General features: G+C 48.9%; 2 protein-coding genes across 6 annotated transcripts in view; one reads left to right on the forward strand and one right to left on the reverse strand.

The window, feature by feature from the left end:
* The first annotated feature begins 10556 nt into the window (after positions 1–10556).
* Smpd1 (sphingomyelin phosphodiesterase 1) lies at positions 10557–14472 on the forward strand. Its single transcript, XM_055597376.1, has 6 exons — positions 10557–11010; positions 11330–12102; positions 12633–12804; positions 13037–13113; positions 13434–13579; positions 13708–14472. The coding sequence occupies exons 1-6, from the start codon at positions 10720–10722 to the stop codon at positions 14115–14117; spliced, it is 1869 nt and encodes a 622-aa protein (XP_055453351.1). The 5' UTR covers positions 10557–10719; the 3' UTR covers positions 14118–14472.
* A 54-nt stretch (positions 14473–14526) lies between these two features.
* The window catches only part of Apbb1 (amyloid beta precursor protein binding family B member 1), a 24295-nt gene continuing 20258 nt past the window's right edge, over positions 14527–18563 (reverse strand). For all 5 annotated transcript variants that reach the window (XM_055597372.1, XM_055597371.1, XM_055597375.1 and 2 more), the window contains 3 exons: positions 15453–15568; positions 15159–15335; positions 14527–15077 (listed from right to left, as the gene is read on the reverse strand). In XM_055597372.1, the coding sequence (XP_055453347.1) occupies positions 14910–15077; positions 15159–15335; positions 15453–15568 (461 nt within the window). In that variant the 3' untranslated portion in view covers positions 14527–14909. The remainder of the gene's footprint in view (positions 15078–15158; positions 15336–15452; positions 15569–18563) is intronic.

Here is an 18563-nt window from a genome sequence, read left to right on the forward strand (position 1 = left end):
AAGGAAGGAAGGAAGGAAGGAAGGAAGGAAGGAAGGAAGGAAGGAAGATGAGATGAGATGAGATGAGATGAGATGAGATGAGATGAGATAAGATAAGATAAGATAAGATAAGATAAGATAAGATAAGATAAGATAAGATAAGATAAGATAAGAAACAAAAAAGGAAAGGGAGAGGAAATGAAGGGAGTGGAGAGAAGGAGAGGAAAGAAGGAAGGGAAGAAGGGAAAAGAGAGGGAAGAAGGGGAAGAAGAAGGAGAGGGAAGGGGAGGAGAGGAGAGAAGGAGTGGGGAGAGGAGAGGAAAGGGGGAGAAGGGAGGGGGGAAATAAAAACGCTTTGCCATCTTTGATCTTCCATTTACATCCCCTCCTCTCTCTACTACACAACACTTGGCTTTCAACATGCCGAAGAGCTTTATGAAGCATGAGGTGAAGATGAAATAAGCTCTTCCGGCCTGGATCCCTTTCACCCCGATTCACCTTGGACAATGACAAGAGCCTACAGTAAGCTGAACTGTGTTTCATCACTCACATTTGAGAGCATGCCTTAAAGCAGCTGGTTTTACTTATCCTAATTATGACACCAACTAAGAAGCAGAGTAGTAGCCCTAAACACCCAAATATTTCCAAATATCACTATGCTTTCCTAATCAGTCAGCCTATGTACTGCCCATAACTCTGCTGAAATCACCAACTTCTTGTCCCTGATGGTTGCTTGTGTCTTTTCCGCTAGAGTAGTGGAAATTTGTCAATCAAAAGACAGGAATCAAAGCCATACTCATACAATAAAAAACTAGACCAATTTCTTGGTTGTTTAAAAATAATTTTTAGATTTATTTGCTTTACTTTATGTGTGTGGGTTCATGGCTTGCAGTTCCCACAGAAGTCACAAGAGGTCATCAGATACCCTAGTCATGGAGTTGCAGATGGTTGTTGAGGGGTCCCTGCAATCATGAGAAGTAGAGAAACATGCCAGTGAGGACAGAAGGAAACTCCGTTCAGCCTAGCTCAGCCAGTCTGGTTCAAACTTCTGGAGCCTGACAGTCGGCCATTTTACTTTTAGACAAATTTAAATCTGGTACAATTTTGGGGAAAGTTTCCTAGTGTCAATTGTTCCAATTCCATGTGCACAATAAAGCTTAGGGCATCTGTCGCTTGAAGTCCTAGGATCTTTGCTGTCTCTGCCAAGAGAGCATAGAGCTCAGCAGAGTATAAAGTGTGGCATCTCCCCTAAGCGTGGGTTTTAGTGACTAAGAAACAAAGATAAAGGTCTGGAGAGGAAATAAATATGAAATAAATATTCTGGGGTATCTGGGTGAGGTCTGGCCCCACACACAGCAAAGGTCACAGGTCATTAACAACATCCACGCCCAACCTTCTGGGTGGGAATCAGGTACTCATTTTCTCCATAGAGGAGACAAGCCTGTGTAATTAACATTCTTGGTTTCTCCAAAGCTTATCTGTGAGCATTGCTGACCTCTACTAGTTGTGAAGTTGTGAGTGCTGAGAAACAAACCTGGATCCTCTATAAGAACAAGTGCTCATGAATGCTGAACCATCTCTCCAGTCTTTGCCCTGCTCCTTCCTTGCTCTTTTTTTTTTTAACATCTCCAGCTTACTTCCTAACCAGGCAAAGAGTGGAAGGACTCTCTCTGTTCCTCTTTTTCTCTGTTCCTGCTTCACCCATTGTGAAGGCTGGAAGGGTGGCCCATCAGTGGAGAGTATTTGCTGAACAATCATGAGGACTGGAGTGCAGACCCCAGAACCCACACCACCAGTTCTGAGGGAACAAGACTTTTGTGTGTGGCATGCTCACCCTGCATGTACTCATGTACAAATATAAATCTCTAATAATAAAATGAATGGCTCCTTGGTGATTTGCAGGTGTTGCAATGTGACGCTGTATTTCCCACCTTTACAGTCATGTTTAACCTCTGAGGCATGGCTGTCTGGAAATGCCATATGGCATCTTGAGATCTGTGACTGTTTCCTAAACTGAAATGAATCGTGGGATCATAACAGCCTGTCACTGACTGACAAGAGTTTCACAATAATGTGTGGGGAAAGAGGATGAAACAGAGTCACACAGAGAGAGACAGAGACAGTAGTTGTAAGACATTACTACTGAGATTAAGAAAGAGGCTTGGACAAACAGGAAGAACACCAGGCATTGACTTTTCCACTTAAACCAGTCTCTCTGAAAGGTAGTTTCTAAAAACTGAACCTACTTTAGGGGCTTGTGACACTTTTATTAAAATTTCTGGTCCTTCCAGGCTTCTTGCCTTTTGTTCTTTTTCTGTTTGTTTGTTTGGTTGGTTGGCTGGTTGTTTGTTTGTTTGTTTGTTTGTTTCTAGACAGGGTTTCTCTTTGCCTCTCCTGGAACTCACTCTGTAGACCAGGCTGGCCTTGAACTCTGAGATCTGCCTGCCTCTGCCTGCCGGGTACTGAGATTAAAGGTACCACCATCACCTGGATTTTTTTTTTTAGATTTATTTTATTTCATATGTATTTTGCCAACATGCATGTACGTGAGTGTGTGTGTGTGAGAGAGAGAGAGAGAGAGAGAGAGAGCCACATGCATATTGGTGCCATGGATCCCCTGAAACTGGAGTTACACACAGTTGTGTGTTGCCTTGTGGGTGCTGGGAATTGAACCTGGGTCCTCTAGGGAAGTACCCAGTGCTCTTAACTGAAGAACTGGACATTTGGGGGTTGTTTGTAATGCTGACATTAGCCCTAGGGTCTTTCTCATGCTGGGCAGTTGCTCTCCCACAGAGAGAGCAACTGCTAGTCCTAGTCCTGCTTTTACTTTTTGTTATGAGACAGGCTATAAGTAGTTCAGGCTGCCCTTGAAATTGAGTTTGTAACACCCCTGCCTCAGCTTCCTGAGTAGCTGGAATTATAGGCCTTTCCCAGCAGATCCAGCTGGACTGGATGCATGAATGAGGTCAGAAAGCTATTGCACTCGGGGTAAGAACTGTCACATATGCTCATAGCCAGCTGGAAAGTACCCCAGAGCTCAGTTTCTTCAGAGACCAGATATGGTGAGAAATGTAAAACTCTCTGGACTTAACAGGATTTCCCTTCATCCAGTCCCCAGTGTTGAGACATTCTTTCCTCCATCGAGCTCTCGTCACACATCTCTGAGTCACTCCAAGAGAGGCGTCCACATGGAACAGAGACAGCAATGTCTCCAGACACAGGGGAGGAGCTCACGCCGGACACCCCATGTGAGGCGGCTCTGAATGGAGAGCCTCCTCCAGCAGTGACTAGATTGTCTGCGAATATGGGTAACTCTGTGTGTCCGTGTTCGTGCTGATGAAAGACCCCAGCCTCACACTAAGTTAAACATAGCTAACGCCATTTTGTGGGACACCACTGTTTTGTAAAACTCTAAAGGCCAGATGAGAAACTAGAAAATTACTGAGAAATCCTAGCTGTGTCACCCACTTGGGATATCTGTGGTCAGGCTGCCCCTCAGTCAAACTAAAAACAGTTTGTATTAATCACCCTCATGGATATCTGTGAGACTGTTTCAGTTAAGATAGAGAAAAACAAAATAATAGGTGGCGGGCCACGTCAAGGGGTCATCATAACCCCCTTGACCACCCAGTTCCTGGAATCTTGGTGCCCCTGCCAAACTTTGACGCAAATCGTGGTCTCATGAAAATGTACCAATCAGCCCCCTGTAACCATGCTTCTCGCTTCTGTACCAGTGCTTCTGCTCTAAAACCCTATAAAAACCCCAGCTTCCTATCTAGGGGGCGCGGAAGTCTCCCGAATGAGTTTTCGCCCCGGGTACCCGTGTATCAAAATAAAAGCCTCTTGCTGTTTGCATCCGAATGGACTCGTTGTTCCTTGGGAGGGGGTCTCTCTGACGGAAGATACCCTCCAGGGATCTTTCACTGACAGGAACCAGCTGGGGTTGCTTGCTTTGCCTTTTCATGCCAAATGATGGAAGAAACACAAGCTACCCAGTCATCAGGATGCCAACAGTGACAAGACGGTCACAGACCCCTGGCCATGACCAATCTCTCACTCCCAGATGGCTGGGGTCTCTCCTCCAGGGTAAGGGCAGGCATCTGAACTACAAACTCGTTTGGCAATGCAGACATACACTGCATGTGCGAAGCACAAACCTTGGATTTTGTCTGTAGTTCCACCATTATAGAGATTCCAATTTTCTTCAAGGTAATGTGGCTACTTTCCAAATCAAATCTAGCACAGCTTGGCTGGGTGTGGTGGCGTCCAACTTTAGTCCCAGCACTTGGGAGCCAGAGGCAAGAGGAGTTCTATGAGTTTGAAACTAGCCTGCCCTACAGATTGAGTCCAAGCTAACCAAGGCTACATAGTGAAACCCTGTCTCAAAAAAGAAAAAATTAAAACAGAGCTTAGTAAATATCTTCTATAAAGACACAGGTAACTTCAGATGTTGAGACTCATACTATCACCGCTGTGATTATTCATCTCTGGCATGTCGATATCAAAGCTGATACAGATAATGCGCAATGAACAAGATGGCAGTGTTCCAATAAAACTTTATTCATGGACATTAACATCCAAATTTCATGTACTGTTTTCTCTCTCTTCTCCCCCCTCAGATAACTACAGGTGACATTTAATATCAATTAAATCATGCCTTTTCACCGAGGTCACACACACCTATAATCCCCGAAACTCAGGACGTTACATCCAGGGTGTTGGAATTGCCTGTTTCTAAATGCACCGTTAGTTCACTAGTATTCCCAGAAAACTCCACAGGAGGGAGACCTTTCCCTACCCAGACTAGGCTGCTGGCTTTGTAGTTCTGGATTTAATTTGGCGTTTCACAGGCAGTTGAAGAATTGAGTGGCCAGAATTGGTATAGAATTTACACAGGTCTCCTGACACAGAGAAATTTGGCACCATAAACAGGTGCTCAATCAAATCATCCCAAGTTAGAGATTAGCTCTGATCCCAGAGGGCTAGCCTATCTGGCACAAAAACCCAGGTTTGAGTTCTGTACAAAACCCAGGCCTGGCAGCAGACTCTTGTAATCCCAGCACTGGGCAACTGCAGACATGAAGAGCACATGTGTGTGTTCATCCAAGGTACATAGCTAGTTTGAGGCCAGGCTGAGCAGCAAGCATGAGGCACTATCTTTAAAATAGAACAATAAGGGAACTGGAGAGACAGCTCAAAGGTCAAGTTAGGCACTGGCCATTCTTCCAAAGGTCCTGAGTTCAATCCTCAGCAGCCACGCAGGAGCTCACAACCATCTATGATGAGATCTGGTGCCCTCTTCTGGTGTGCACATGCTGGCAGAATACTGTGTAAGATGTAAATAAATAAATCTGAAATGATGAGTGGTTTTCCAAGGCCATGCGGGTGCCAGGAATAGAAGAGCAATATGAGCTCCTTAAATCACTGGGCCATCTCGCTAGCCTTCTAAGCCTTAGGTCTTTATACAACAGTACTTCCCCAAGTGCTGCTTGTCCCGTAGCCTAGACAACTCCAGGAGAGGTTCTTCAAGGTCCTAACGTGGTTCCCAGCCTTGTTTGTAATGGCATCGGCTACAGAGTGGAACCCTCTCCCAAGACAGACTCTTGGAAGGAGGGTGTGCTAGGCACTGTGTGCGGCCCAGGTTTCCCTCTGCACAGCGCTGGGCCTTCACCCTCGGTCCCTGAAGGATCTTCTACCTGTAAGAGTCACCATGCCTGTGGCCACTTCCCTTCCAGAGGCAGCACACATCCTGACTGACCAGCTCGCGGGAGAATGAAGGTTCAGCATACTTAACCTTTGCTGGAACAGCTTTGAAGGTTGTCTCCTTACAGCTTGCTGTAGGCCTCTGTAAAGACTGTCTGCCCAATCCTCTTTTCTTCTTCCCATTCTCAGGTTCTGGCTCCTACAATAAATCTCCTGTATGTTCAGCTCTAGCCTGTGGTCTTGAGAAGCCTGATATCCAAGTGTCAGTGCTGGGACTGCTTGAAGAACAGATGTTGGAATGATGTGGGTCCCTCACCACCCAGCTGCTAATAAAGACAGTATCCATCACTTGCTAAGTGGAACTCAGGAAAGTTTCTAACAAAATGACATGATAGAAAAGAAAATGTATTCCCTGGCTTAGTGAACTGGAGAATTTTAGTTGTTCTGTTAAGACAAGGTTTCATTCTGCAGTTCAGGCTGCCCTGCACCTTACTGTCTGTCTGGACCTTACCGTCTGGACTGTCTGGACCTTACCATCTGGACTGTCTGGATCTTACCGTCTGGATCTTACTGTCTGGATCTTAACTGTCTGGATTTTACTGCCTGCACCTTACTGTCTGGACCTTACTGTCTGGACTGTCTGGATCTTACTGTCTGGACTGTCTGGATCTTACTGTCTGGACTGTCTGGACCTTGCTGTCTGGACTGTCTGGATCTTACTGTCTGGATCTTAACTGTCTGGATTTTACTGCCTTCACCTTACTGTCTGGACTGTCTGGACCTTACTGTCTGGACTGTCTGGATCTTACTGTCTGGACTGTCTGGACCTTACTGTCTGGACTGTCTGGACCTTGCTGTCTGGATCTTACTGTCTGGACTGTCTGGACCTTACCGTCTGGACTGTCTGGATCTTACTGTCTGGACCTTACTGTCTGGATCTTACTGTCTGGATCTTACTGTCTGGACCTTACTGTCTGGACTGTCTGGATCTTACTGTCTGGACTGTCTGGATCTTACTGTCTGGACTGTCTGGACTGTCTGGATCTTACTGTCTGGACCTTACTGTCTGGACCTTACTGTCTGGACGGCCTGGCTCACGCCAGCCTTAAATGCACAGCAATCCTCTTGCTTTGCCTTCTCACATGCTAAGACTACAAGCAGGAGCCACAGAATCTAGCCTGTGAATCAGTCTTTTGGAAAATGCTAGAGAAATGTTAATTGTAAGGATAAGAGAATGAGCTAGGTGTTGCTTAGCCTTACCAATATTCTGAGGGGAAAAAAAAAAAAAACACAAAAAGATGAAAACAATTCATTGACGGAAAAACTTTAAAAATGATGGTCTAAGTGAGGTAGAAATGCTTTAATTGACAGAAACAATTTGTGCCTTCACAGAGTAGGCATTGAGAAGATGCATATAAAGAACAGAATCTCCACCAAGTAACTGTTCCATGGACTCTCAGAGGACATGAGATTTACTAAAGCAATGAGGAATGTAAGGTGAAGGAAGAATTGGGATGTCCCAGGAGATCATGAAAGATCTTCCGTACAGACCACGGCTGGCCAAGGAAATAGCCCTTCTTAGCAGGCCCCATAAATAACAAGATGTTAGCTAGAAGGCGCCCTGTAAAACAGACACAGGAGACAAGTGCTGCCAGAGGAGGTCAGGCCTTTAATTCCAGCACCTGGGAGGCAGACGCAGGTGGATCTCTGTGAGTTAAGGGCCAGCCTGGTCTACAAAGTGAGTTCCAGAACAGCCAGGGATACACAGAGAAACCCTGTCTCCAGGGAGGGGTGTGGGGTGAGGAGTGGGGCAGACAAAAAGAGACAGAAAGAAATGATGTGATAGGGTACTGGGTTGTCTTCACAGCTGTGGGAGTGGTTTTGATGACCATAAAGCTTCTCTGGAGTAGGTATCTGTGGTTAAGCTTACTGTCAGCCTCCCCTGTGTGAATGTGCCACCTCCACCCTACCCCCCAGGAAGTGAACTTCAGGGTGGTCCCCACTTCTTGGAAGTGTCTGCTTTCATTCAGCCACCAGAAGCTCCACAAAGGTCTTTCAGCATCACTGAAACACCTTCAGTTTAAAAATATTCTTTATATATTTATTCTGGGTTTCTGAGTCTGTTAGTGGTATTGAGGGACCACCTGGGAATGAGAAAAACAACTGATTATTTGAATTGAAGTCAGGTGCAGATAGCTCTTGAAGGGCGGGGTGAACTGTTCTGAGAAACTACAACCAGCTGTAAACTATAGAGCAAAAGTGATCTGATTTTCAGGTATAAAAACCCTGTGCTTTGCATGTTCGGGGTAGTTTCCTATCTTTGGAGGGGCGATAGCAATAAAACCTCTTACTTTTGCATCGAGCTATTGGTCTGTGAGAGTTCCTGGGAAGGGCGCGATCCTGAGCAATGAGACTCCAGGTCTTACAGTAACAGGTTTAAATCTGAAGAATTGGGACGGGCAGGAGACTTGACCCAGCTGTTTAGAGCATTTAGAGCATTTGTAGCTTTTGCAGAGGACCCTAGTTTGATTCCAGGCACCCACATGGTGCCTAACAAACATTGGCAACTCCAGTTTCAGGGAATCTGTCATTTTCTTCTGACCTTCCCCAACACCAGGAATTCTTATGGTGCACAAACATACATGAAGGGAAAACACACATATACATAAAATAAATAAAAATCTAGTCTTTTATGTGAAGATAACAGCCACAGATCAGAAACATCAGGGGGTGGGGGATGCCTGTACTTAAACAGGTACAGACTTCTTTCCTGTTAACAATACAATGTGACTATTACTATTAGGAAAACAAGCAGTCTAGAATGGACTAAAGTATACAGATGTGTGTACTCTATTCTATAGAAGAGACCTGAGCATTCTTGGACTTTGGTATCCTAGGAAACACGGCAGGAAATTTGCCTGAATTTGTTGTGAGGATTGAGTTAACTCAGAGCCCTCAGGAAAGCCCGGCACATAATCTCAGAACGTTTTTTGGTAACTATCATGAGTGTCTGAAATGAAGTCTACAAGGCAGGGAGAGAGTGCCTTGAAACAATTTCTCTTAGAAAACCGCTAGTGGGGATTCATAGCTTGGACTCTTGGACTGAGCAGGAATTGAACAGATTAGGTGGCTCATCGCTGTGGTAAACTGCCTTTGGCTTGGTTTTCCCACCTGGGAATAGAGGCAGTTTTTGCGTGGAGGGAGGGTCTCCTACCAGCTCGGGCTGGTCTGGAACTTGTTGCCCCAACAAGGATGACCTCCAGCGCTTGTTTCTCCTGCCTCCACCTCTCAAGGGCTAGAATCACAGGCTTGTGCACCACACCCAGCTCAAGAAGAGCAGTATTAGAATTATTTGTGGGATTGTGTGAGAACTGAAAATTAATCATTGTGGAGTGCCTGGATGAGGGCTTAGCTTAAGGAATTTGATAAATTAATCTTCTTGCCACTGAATATAGTTTCTCTTTTTAATTTTTGAAGCATAGCTTCACTCTGTCCAGAATGGATCACACTTCTCAATTTCACTCTGTAGATGAAGGTGGCCTTGAATGCCTGATCTTATTTCCACCTCCCAAGTGCTGGGATGACAGGAGAACACCCAACTCCTCCTCTATTAAAAAGGAGGAAATGGAATCTCTAGGTGAGCCAAATGTCCCTTCTATCCAGAGAATTCTGAATCAGATTTTCAGTGAAAGCCATACTGGGAGAAGGTTGGCTGGCACCCATTTGTAAACTCAGCCAGTACTCTGGAGCCTGGCTCCAGACAGAGAGAAATCCTGATTCAAAACATTTTTAACATATACAATTTAAAAACAATATTTAAAACATTTACATGGCTGCTTTCTGATTGGATTTAAGACCTCTGGGAGATGAGATGGAACCTATCAGCAGAACACAACATCTCTCCCCACAAGGCTGAGGGACGGAGAGAGGGAGAGACTGAAAGACCAGAAGCAGTGGATAACTACAAATAAACTGTTTTCTGGACACAACGGGAAAATTGACTGCAATGAGCTCACGGAGATTGTGAGAGCATGCACAGGGTGTTCAAGCTAGACAAAATTCTAGCCTGAGAGCTGGGAAACCAGCGTTCCACTCCTAGCTAAGGGGCTGCTGGCACTGGATAGCTACTAGGAAAGAATCAGTTTTAAGGATATGGCCTCTTGCAGGTGAATCAGGATCCAGGACAGGTTCACACCTAATAGTGATGCTCTTCCAGAGGACCTGGGTCGAATTCCCAGCATCCACATGGCAACTCAAGACATCTGTAACACCAATCCCAATCTCCTATACTCTTTCCAGACCTCCATCCGGCACCACGCACGTGGTGCACACACATACAAAATACACATACACATAAATAATAAAGATACAAGATTTAAAATTAAAATAAAGTAACATTAACAAAACCTTAAGTGACTCAAGATTGCTGTAATGGTGGCAGAGACTAGGGAACCGAGGGGAGGACCTCCATGGCAGGTCAATCCGCTCAATAGAAGGATCGGTACCTCAACCCTCTCTCCTTAGTCTCCCAACCCAGCTGAGCCTAGCATCTATTCTAGGAATCTGAAAGGAAAAAAAAAAATAAGGAGCGGGGAGGGGACCGAGGAGGCTCTTGGGAGACCCCTAAGCGCTTCTCCCATCGATTTTGGCCCGAAAGCATCTAGGCGGCCCTTGGCCGGCGCACCTCACGCAGCAGTGGCTCAGGACGGCCAAGCTGAGTCACTGCGGAGGGCACCTACCCAGCCCCAGCGCCCTAGGGCGGCCCGCAGCGATGGGGCGTGGCAGAGGCGGGATCTGGGCGGGCCGGCGAGCCCCCCCTTGCTCCGCCCCTAAAGCTTTGACAACACTCCCCGCGGCTGCTGGGGCTTAAGAGGAACAGGAAAGGGCGGAGCTGTTTGGTGGCTAGTTACTAAGCTATCGTCAACCACAAGGAAGGGTAATCGGTGTCTCCAGCGCTATCCCGGGGGCCTGAGGGCCAGTGAGGGCCTCGGCCTGTGGCCTGGAAGGGCGATCCAGTCCTGTCTACGAAGCCTGGCAATGCCCCACCACGGAGTGTCATCCGGCCAGGGCTACCTCAGAGCCGGCTGGGAGCAGAGGCTGGAGAGGTCCTTACCGGCACCCAGGTTGGGACTCCTTTGGATGGGGCTGGGCCTGGCGCTGGTACTGGCTCTGTTTGACTTTATGGTTCTCTGGGCTCCTGCCAGAGCTTATCCTCTTCCTGCCCAAGGCAGTGCCATAGTGCCCCCACTCCAGAGCGCCTTTGGGTGGAGGAACCTCACCTGTCCGGCCTGCAAAGCCTTATTCACTGCTCTCAACTATGGGCTGAAGGTGAGCGCTTGGAAGGGCTGTGGTGGAATGCCGGGGGCAGGGTGAGGTGCTTCTTATGCAAACGTGTTACCACCACTGTGACCTTTGTAAAGTAAAGCACAAGCTTTTAATGATACCAGACCCTGAGCTAAAGGGCAGGTAGGCAAGGGCCTGGAGCTACCTGAGCTGCCAGGCAGTATGTTGGAGGCACTGATGTCTCTTTATCATGGTGACACCGAGGTCTTCCTAGCCCTGATTTAGACACGGACGCCTGTGGAGTGGTGGCCAGGGTTCATTTGTTCTGTCTCTGACCTCTTATCATTGGTCCCTTCTACCACAGAAGGAGCCCAACGTGGCACGGGTAGGCTCTGTGGCCATCAAGATGTGCAAGATGCTGAACATAGCGCCGGTAAATGTCTGCCAGTCAGCTGTCCATCTCTTTGAGGATGACATGGTGGAGGTGTGGACACGTTCCGTTCTGAGCCCGTCTGAAGCGTGTGGCTTGCTTCTGGGCCCCTCTTGTGGGCACTGGGACATCTTTTCAACCTGGAACATCTCTTTGCCATCAGTGCCGAAGCCACCCCCAAAGCCACCGAGCCCACCAGCCCCCGGTGCCCCCGTCAGCCGCGTCCTCTTCCTTACTGACCTACACTGGGATCATGATTACCTGGAGGGCACAGACCCTAATTGTGCAGATCCACTGTGCTGCCGCCGGGGCTCTGGATGGCCGTCCACCTCCCAGGCGGGTGCCGGGTACTGGGGCGAGTACAGCAAGTGTGACCTGCCCCTGCGAACACTAGAGAGCCTGCTGAAGGGGCTGGGCCCTGCCGGCCCTCTGGAGATGGTGTACTGGACAGGAGACATCCCTGCCCACGACGTCTGGCAGCAGTCTCGCCAAGACCAGCTGAGGGCCCTGACCACCATCACAGACCTCGTGAGGAAGTTCTTGGGGCCTGTGCCGGTGTACCCTGCCGTGGGCAACCATGAGAGCACCCCTGTCAATGGCTTCCCTCCCCCCTTCATAAAGGGAAACCAGTCTTCACAATGGCTTTATGAAGCCATGGCTAAGGCATGGGAGCCTTGGTTACCAGCTGACGCCCTTCACACCCTCAGGTACTCACTGGCCCTGGAAACCAGGAAGCAAGATAAAAGATGGAGGAGGGGGAAGGAGAAAGGAACTGGGTGGACTGTTCTAGCAAGTGTCCTTAACACTCTCCACTGCCCTCCCTAACCTGACCCCACCTTCCCTTTTCCTGTCTCCAGACTCCCTCTTTTCAGAGCTAGCAGCACATTGCCACACCCTAGCTTGTGTCTTTGTTTGGGGTAGTGCTCTCTTTAAAAGGAATTCTCCTCCCCTTTGAATATCTCCCACTTTTCTCAACTTGACCAGGCCTTCGATGTCTGCCCTCAGAAAGGCCTTTGTTCCCTCACTCGCTTGAATCTCTGTCCTGAGCTCCTGGCACCCTCAGCCCTCTGAGCCCTCTTTACTGTCAGAGCAGCCCTGTAATTACTGCTGCTTGGTCTCGAGCTAGGACGGGAGCTCCTGGAGGTGGGAGATGACGTCATGTGTGCCTCTGCCTGGCTCAGAACCAGGGGTGCAGGATTGGGATTGTATTGACACCTCATATTTACTTTTGTTTCAGAATTGGGGGCTTCTATGCCCTCACCCCACGCTCTGGCCTCCGCCTCATCTCTCTCAATATGAACTTTTGTTCCCGTGAGAACTTTTGGCTCTTGATCAACTCCACAGACCCTGCAGGGCAACTCCAGTGGCTGGTAGAGGAGCTTCAGGCTGCTGAGAATCGAGGAGACAAAGTAAGGGCGGGTGTTCCGAACCTGGTGGAGTAGGTGCCTTTGGGGCCGCAGAGAAGCAGGCTGCTGTGGAGCTGAGGCCTGTGAAGAGGGGAGCGTCACTCCACTTCCTGGAACTCCGGTGTTCCCTGGAGTCCGTGGTCACTCTCAGACATCATATAATCCACCCGCTGCCACTATCCCCACAGCCGCCTGGGTTTCCTCATGCTCTAACTGCCCTGACTTTTCCCTTCAGGTGCACATAATTGGCCACATACCTCCAGGGCATTGCCTCAAGAGCTGGAGCTGGAATTATTACAAAATTATAGCCAGGTAAGGGGGATAGAGGGCTTGGGTGTGGAAACTGAGGGTTGAAATCCCCTCAAGAGCCAGGCCGTGGTGGCACATGCCATTAATCCCTGCACTCTTGAGTTCAAGGCCAGTCTGCTCTACAAAAGTGAGTTCCAGGATGGGCCTCCCTCTGAAAAACAAAACCCAGCAGTTCTCGAAGGCCTCACATCCCACAGCGAGCACTTCTCCGTGGGGTGGAGGCTCTCCTCTGCAAGTTGGAGAACAGCTACCCTGACTCCCCAGGTCTACCCAGCCTCCTTTCTGCCTCCCTACAGTCTCTGACTATGACTGTCTCTGAGCAGGTATGAAAACACTCTGGCTGGTCAGTTCTTTGGCCACACTCACGTGGATGAGTTTGAGGTCTTCTATGATGAGGAGACTCTGAGCCGGCCACTTGCTGTAGCCTTCCTGGGGCCCAGTGCCACCACCTATATCAACCTTAATCCTGGTGAGTGGGGCAGAAGGGAACATTCTCTATCCTGAGGCTGGTGAGACAGAAAGGGTTCTAAGCTGAAGCAGGCCCTTCCTAGAGCTGCCTCTGTTCCCTTCTTCCCACTCACACCTTCTTTCTTACAGGTTACCGAGTTTACCAAATAGATGGAAACTACCCCGGAAGTTCTCACGTGGTCCTGGACCACGAGACCTATATCCTGAACCTGACCCAGGCCAACACACCGGGAGCCACACCAAACTGGAAGCTCCTCTACCGGGCTCGAGAAACCTACGGGCTTCCAGATGCACTGCCTGCCTCCTGGCACAACCTGGTCTACCGCATGCGAGACGATGAGCAACTCTTCCAGACCTTCTGGTTTCTCTACCATAAGGGCCACCCGCCTTCAGAGCCCTGTGGCACACCCTGCCGCCTGGCCACTCTGTGTGCCCAGCTGTCAGCCCGCGCAGACAGCCCTGCTCTGTGTCGACACTTGATGCCCAATGAGAGCCTCTCAGACAGCCATAGGTTGTGGTCAAGGCCCCTGCTGTGCTAGTGTTCCAGGCACCAGAGTGGGGAAGTTCATGTGTTAGGAAAGGGACACACTCCTGAGTATTGCTGAGTCAACCCGAGGCAAAACTTCTGGGGAAAGGGTGCCCTGTCAGGCCAGGGAGCAAGCCTTCTCCTGGAGAGCTTGTTTGGCTAGACTGGGGGAGGGTTTGGCTGCCCTACCTATGCCCCAAATCTGGATTCCCCTGGGGCTGGATGTCTTCTCCAGGCCACAGAGATGAGATCTTGGTGCCCTGGATACGCAGGGAGGAGCTGCTGCCCCAGCCTGTGCTGTGCACCTGTGAACTCTGTACTGCTGCTTGATCCTGCCGGGATGTCAGAATAAAGAGACTTGGACTCCAGATTCCACTGCCCCAATGTCTCCCCAGACAGGCAGGGACACAGCAAGACACACAGCAGCGCAGACAAACTTTATTAGTGATATCAGTACAGCGGGAGGTGCCCGCAGGACAGTGGGGAGGGGATCCATGCCGAGACCAGTCCCCTCCTGCCCCTGCTGGGCCTTTGAGGATGGGGCCTGGCTTGGACCGATTCCTCCTGCTCCACCTCAAACACTGGGGATGAGATGCTTCCAGCCCCTCATGTCATCAGTCCAGTGTGACTTCTGTGAAGGAATTCAATTTCTCTCTCCCAGCCCCTTGGTAAGGAACCCCAGCTACTGGCGGGTCAGCCCAGGGAACATGAGGTATTAGGAACAGCATTCAGAGCCCCTACCTGCCCCAAACCCTTGAGTTCCCTGGGGCCCAACACAAGCAGGTGGAGGGAGGATGGGAGTTCTTCATGGGGTCTGGGATCCTAGACGTTTGGGCTTGAGGGAACCCCACAGTGACTGAACACCCCTGCGGACAGTCCACCCTACACGTCTTGCAACTGACTCCGCAGGGGGTGCTGGGAGGCAGGAGGTGGAGGTCTGGGAACGGGCATCCAGACACTTCTGGTAGCGGAGCTGCCAAGAAGCAAAGGGTTGGTCAGTCTCCACCTCAGCCCCGTGAGGTCAATCTGCTATCCCACTACCCAGCCTACTTACCATGCATGCAGCCTGCACAGCCTCTGAGAGGCTGGCAGCATTGGGCTCGCACCAGAACATGTGACAGCAGAAGGAGGCTGGGCCGGCAGCCATGATGAATGCGAAGGTGTGCACGTCTCTGCCCACAGCCAGGAAGGAGAGGAACCGCACCCGGCACTCCCCCAGCACTGCTTCAGTCTGCAGGGGAGGCACCCAGTTAAAAAGGAACAGCCCCTACCCCTGTTCTAAGAGGCACACCCTTTTGACTGGCACCTCTTCCCCTCATGGCAAAGCTCAGTCACCCCAGCTCTTTACCTGCTGGTGCAAGATGGTGAGGGTAGCAGGGGCCACGCTGACGTGACTTGGGGTCCACTGCTCACGGCTACTGGAGGACAGGACTGACTCAAGGGCCCCGTTAATCACATCTACCCCTGGAAGATACGAACACAAACATGCAAAACAGGGTAGAAAGAAGACAGCCCAGCTCTGACTGTCAAGCCCAGTGCTGCAGTGCCCTCTCACCAGAATGTAGCCCGAGTACACTGCTGTCCAGGTACCCTCCTGGGCACTCTCCTCAACTTCCGTGACTCCTGACCCGTTTTTGTTTGTCCTATCTTGAATCTTGCTTTTCTTCACTGATTCTGTCTCTTACTTCAGCCTCCTAAATGGACGGACCCCTCCCCACTGAGTTCTGACTTCTCCATGTTACTCTGCATATTCAAACATTACATGGCTTCTTTCACATAACAGTGCCTTCCAATCAGCCAGGCCAGTCCTCTCTCTCCAGACCCAAACCTTTTGTTTTGAAACAGGTTTTCTCTATGTAGCTCTGGTTGTCCTGGAACTCACTCTCTAGACCAGGCTGGCCTCACAGAGACCTGCCTGTCTCTGCCTCCCAGAGTGCTGGGATCATAGGCATGTGCCACTGCACCTGGCCTAAACTTTTTTTTAATCCTTAATTTAATATTTATTTGTTGTGTGTGCATGGAGGTCAAAGGATAACATGCAAGAGTTAGTTCTCTCCTTCCACCATGTGGATCCAGATTGAACTCAGGGTGTCAGGCCTGGCTGCAAGTGCCTTTACTAGCTGATCCACCTCCTGACCTTGCTTTTCTGCTTGGTTTGGGTTTTGTTTTATTTGTGAGACAGAGTTTCACTATGAGTTCAAAACCTGGTCTACATATGGAGTCCAAGCCAGCCAAAGCTACGTAGTGAGACCTTGACTTCAGAGAAAAAACAGTAGTTGGAAAAGCAAGCAGCTCAACAGATGGGGCTGGCTGTGGGGCTGCACAACTTCCCAGCACTCTGGGGCAGCAGAGCTCTGTGAGATTCAGTCTGGCCTGATAATGGTGAGTTCCAGGACACACACACACACACACACACACACACACACACACACACACACACAGGAGGTTCAACAGGAGTGAAGGAGAACAAGAGATGGTAAGGGAAGGTGAATATTAATAAAGTACATAATATACATGTATGGAAATGTCAGTGAAATTCAGTATTATGTATAACACATAAAAACATTCAAATGAAAACAAAGTGGCCTCTCTGGAAGTGGTGGTGCACATCTGTAATCTCAGCACTTTCCCCAGAGACAGGAGAATCACTGTTTAAGCCTAAAACTAACATAGTGAGTTCCAGGCCATTCACGGCTACATTGCAAGACCTTGTCTCAAAATCACAATCAAACAATCTCATAATGGCCTCCTCCACCTCAAACTGCTTGAAAGTTCTATAAAACAATTTCATTCCTCCACCTCAAACTGCTTTTAAAGTTCTATAAAATCCCAGCACAGGGAAGGCAGAGTCAGGAGGATCACCAGCCTAGTCTAAACAAGTTTCAGTTAGAGCTACTTGAAGAGACAGATGTGTGTGTGTTGGGGAAGAGAGGTATTTAAATTTGAGTGGGAAGATGTCCTAAGGACATAGTCTATATGATTAATGGCCAAGTCTCCTTTCCATTGCCTAGCTCAGAATTCCTCATTCACATCCTAGGTTCCAAGACATGAAAAGACACACCAGAGAGAAAAGAACTCTTTTGTAATTGTTTTCAAGGCAGGGTTTCTCTGTGTAACCTTGGCTGTCCTGGGACTTGCTCTGTACACTAAGCTGGCCTTGAACTCACGGAGAGCTGTCTGCCTCTGCTCAGCTTCAGAGACAACTCTTCTACATTTGACTGTGGTCATCTCAAGGACAGAGACCCAGTGAAACTGGATTTTGATTCCCAGTCTTCACCAAGGGCTTATCTGCTGAAGATTTCGGGAACATGGATGTCACCCTCAAGGAAGCATGGGCAAATGCAGGGAAAGGGGAAGTCTAATAACACAGGAGTGCACAGGAGGATGATGACACAGGAAGGAGCAGATGGGCCGAGGCATGCTGCAAGAGCCTCAAACACAAGGCAGAATGGTGTAATGTCTATGACATTTAAACTGAATCACTGGTGAGTTCAAAGGTCTTGGAGGTGGAAGGATCACCAAGGTCAAAATGAAGAATATGCAGATGATGTTGGGTTGGAGCCTGACTTCTGAGGTGGTCTAGAAAAAGGCAGCTGGTTGGGTGTGGTGGTGCACAGCTTTAATCCCAACACTTGGGAAGCAGAGAGAGGCAGATATGTGAGTTCAAGGCCAGGCTGGTCTACAAAGGGAGTTCTAGGAAAGCCAAGGGTACACAGAGAAATCCTGTCTTGCAAAAAAGGGGAGAGGGGATGGGGAAGCGAGGGAGAGAGGGAGAAAGGAGAGGCAGCTAAGTAGCTGAATTTTGTAGCTCAGGGTTAAAACCTGCACGCTCACCAGCCCTACACCATTTCCCCTTATCCTTCCATGCATTTCCACCCCCAGAACAGCTGTTACTTTCAAACATACCATGCAATGCACTTCTTATTGTTTATCTCTCCTTGCTAGATGTAATCCATCTGAATGACAGAATCACGGTCAGTGCAGTTCACTGATGTACGCTAAGAATTAGAACAATGCCTGGCACAAGTAAGATATGCACGAACAATCTACTGGGCTGATGGATGAGCACTGTAACTTCACGAGAAAGACAATGTTTTAAAAAGTGGAGGTGGTGGCACACCTGTGATCCCAGCACTCGGGGAGGCAGAGGCAGGTGAATCGATGTGAGTTTGAGGCCAGCCTGGTCTACAAAGCGAGTCCAGGACAACCAAGGCTACACAGAGAAACCCTATCTCGAAAAAAAAGGGGCGGAGGGTATAAAAGGGGAGTACAGGGTTGCTATGATAACTCAGCTGACTTGCCACACGAGCCTAAATGTGAGTTTAATCCCCAGAATCCATATAGAGGTGGAAGGAGAGAACAGATTTCTCAAAGTTGTCCTCAGACTTCCATAGATGAACGAACACACACATACACACACACACACACACACACACACACACACACACACACACACACA

This window comes from Psammomys obesus, unplaced genomic scaffold (genome assembly GCF_907164565.1).
Source record: "Psammomys obesus unplaced genomic scaffold, mPsaObe1.curated_primary_1811, whole genome shotgun sequence".
NCBI classification, from domain to species: Eukaryota; Metazoa; Chordata; class Mammalia; order Rodentia; family Muridae; genus Psammomys; species Psammomys obesus.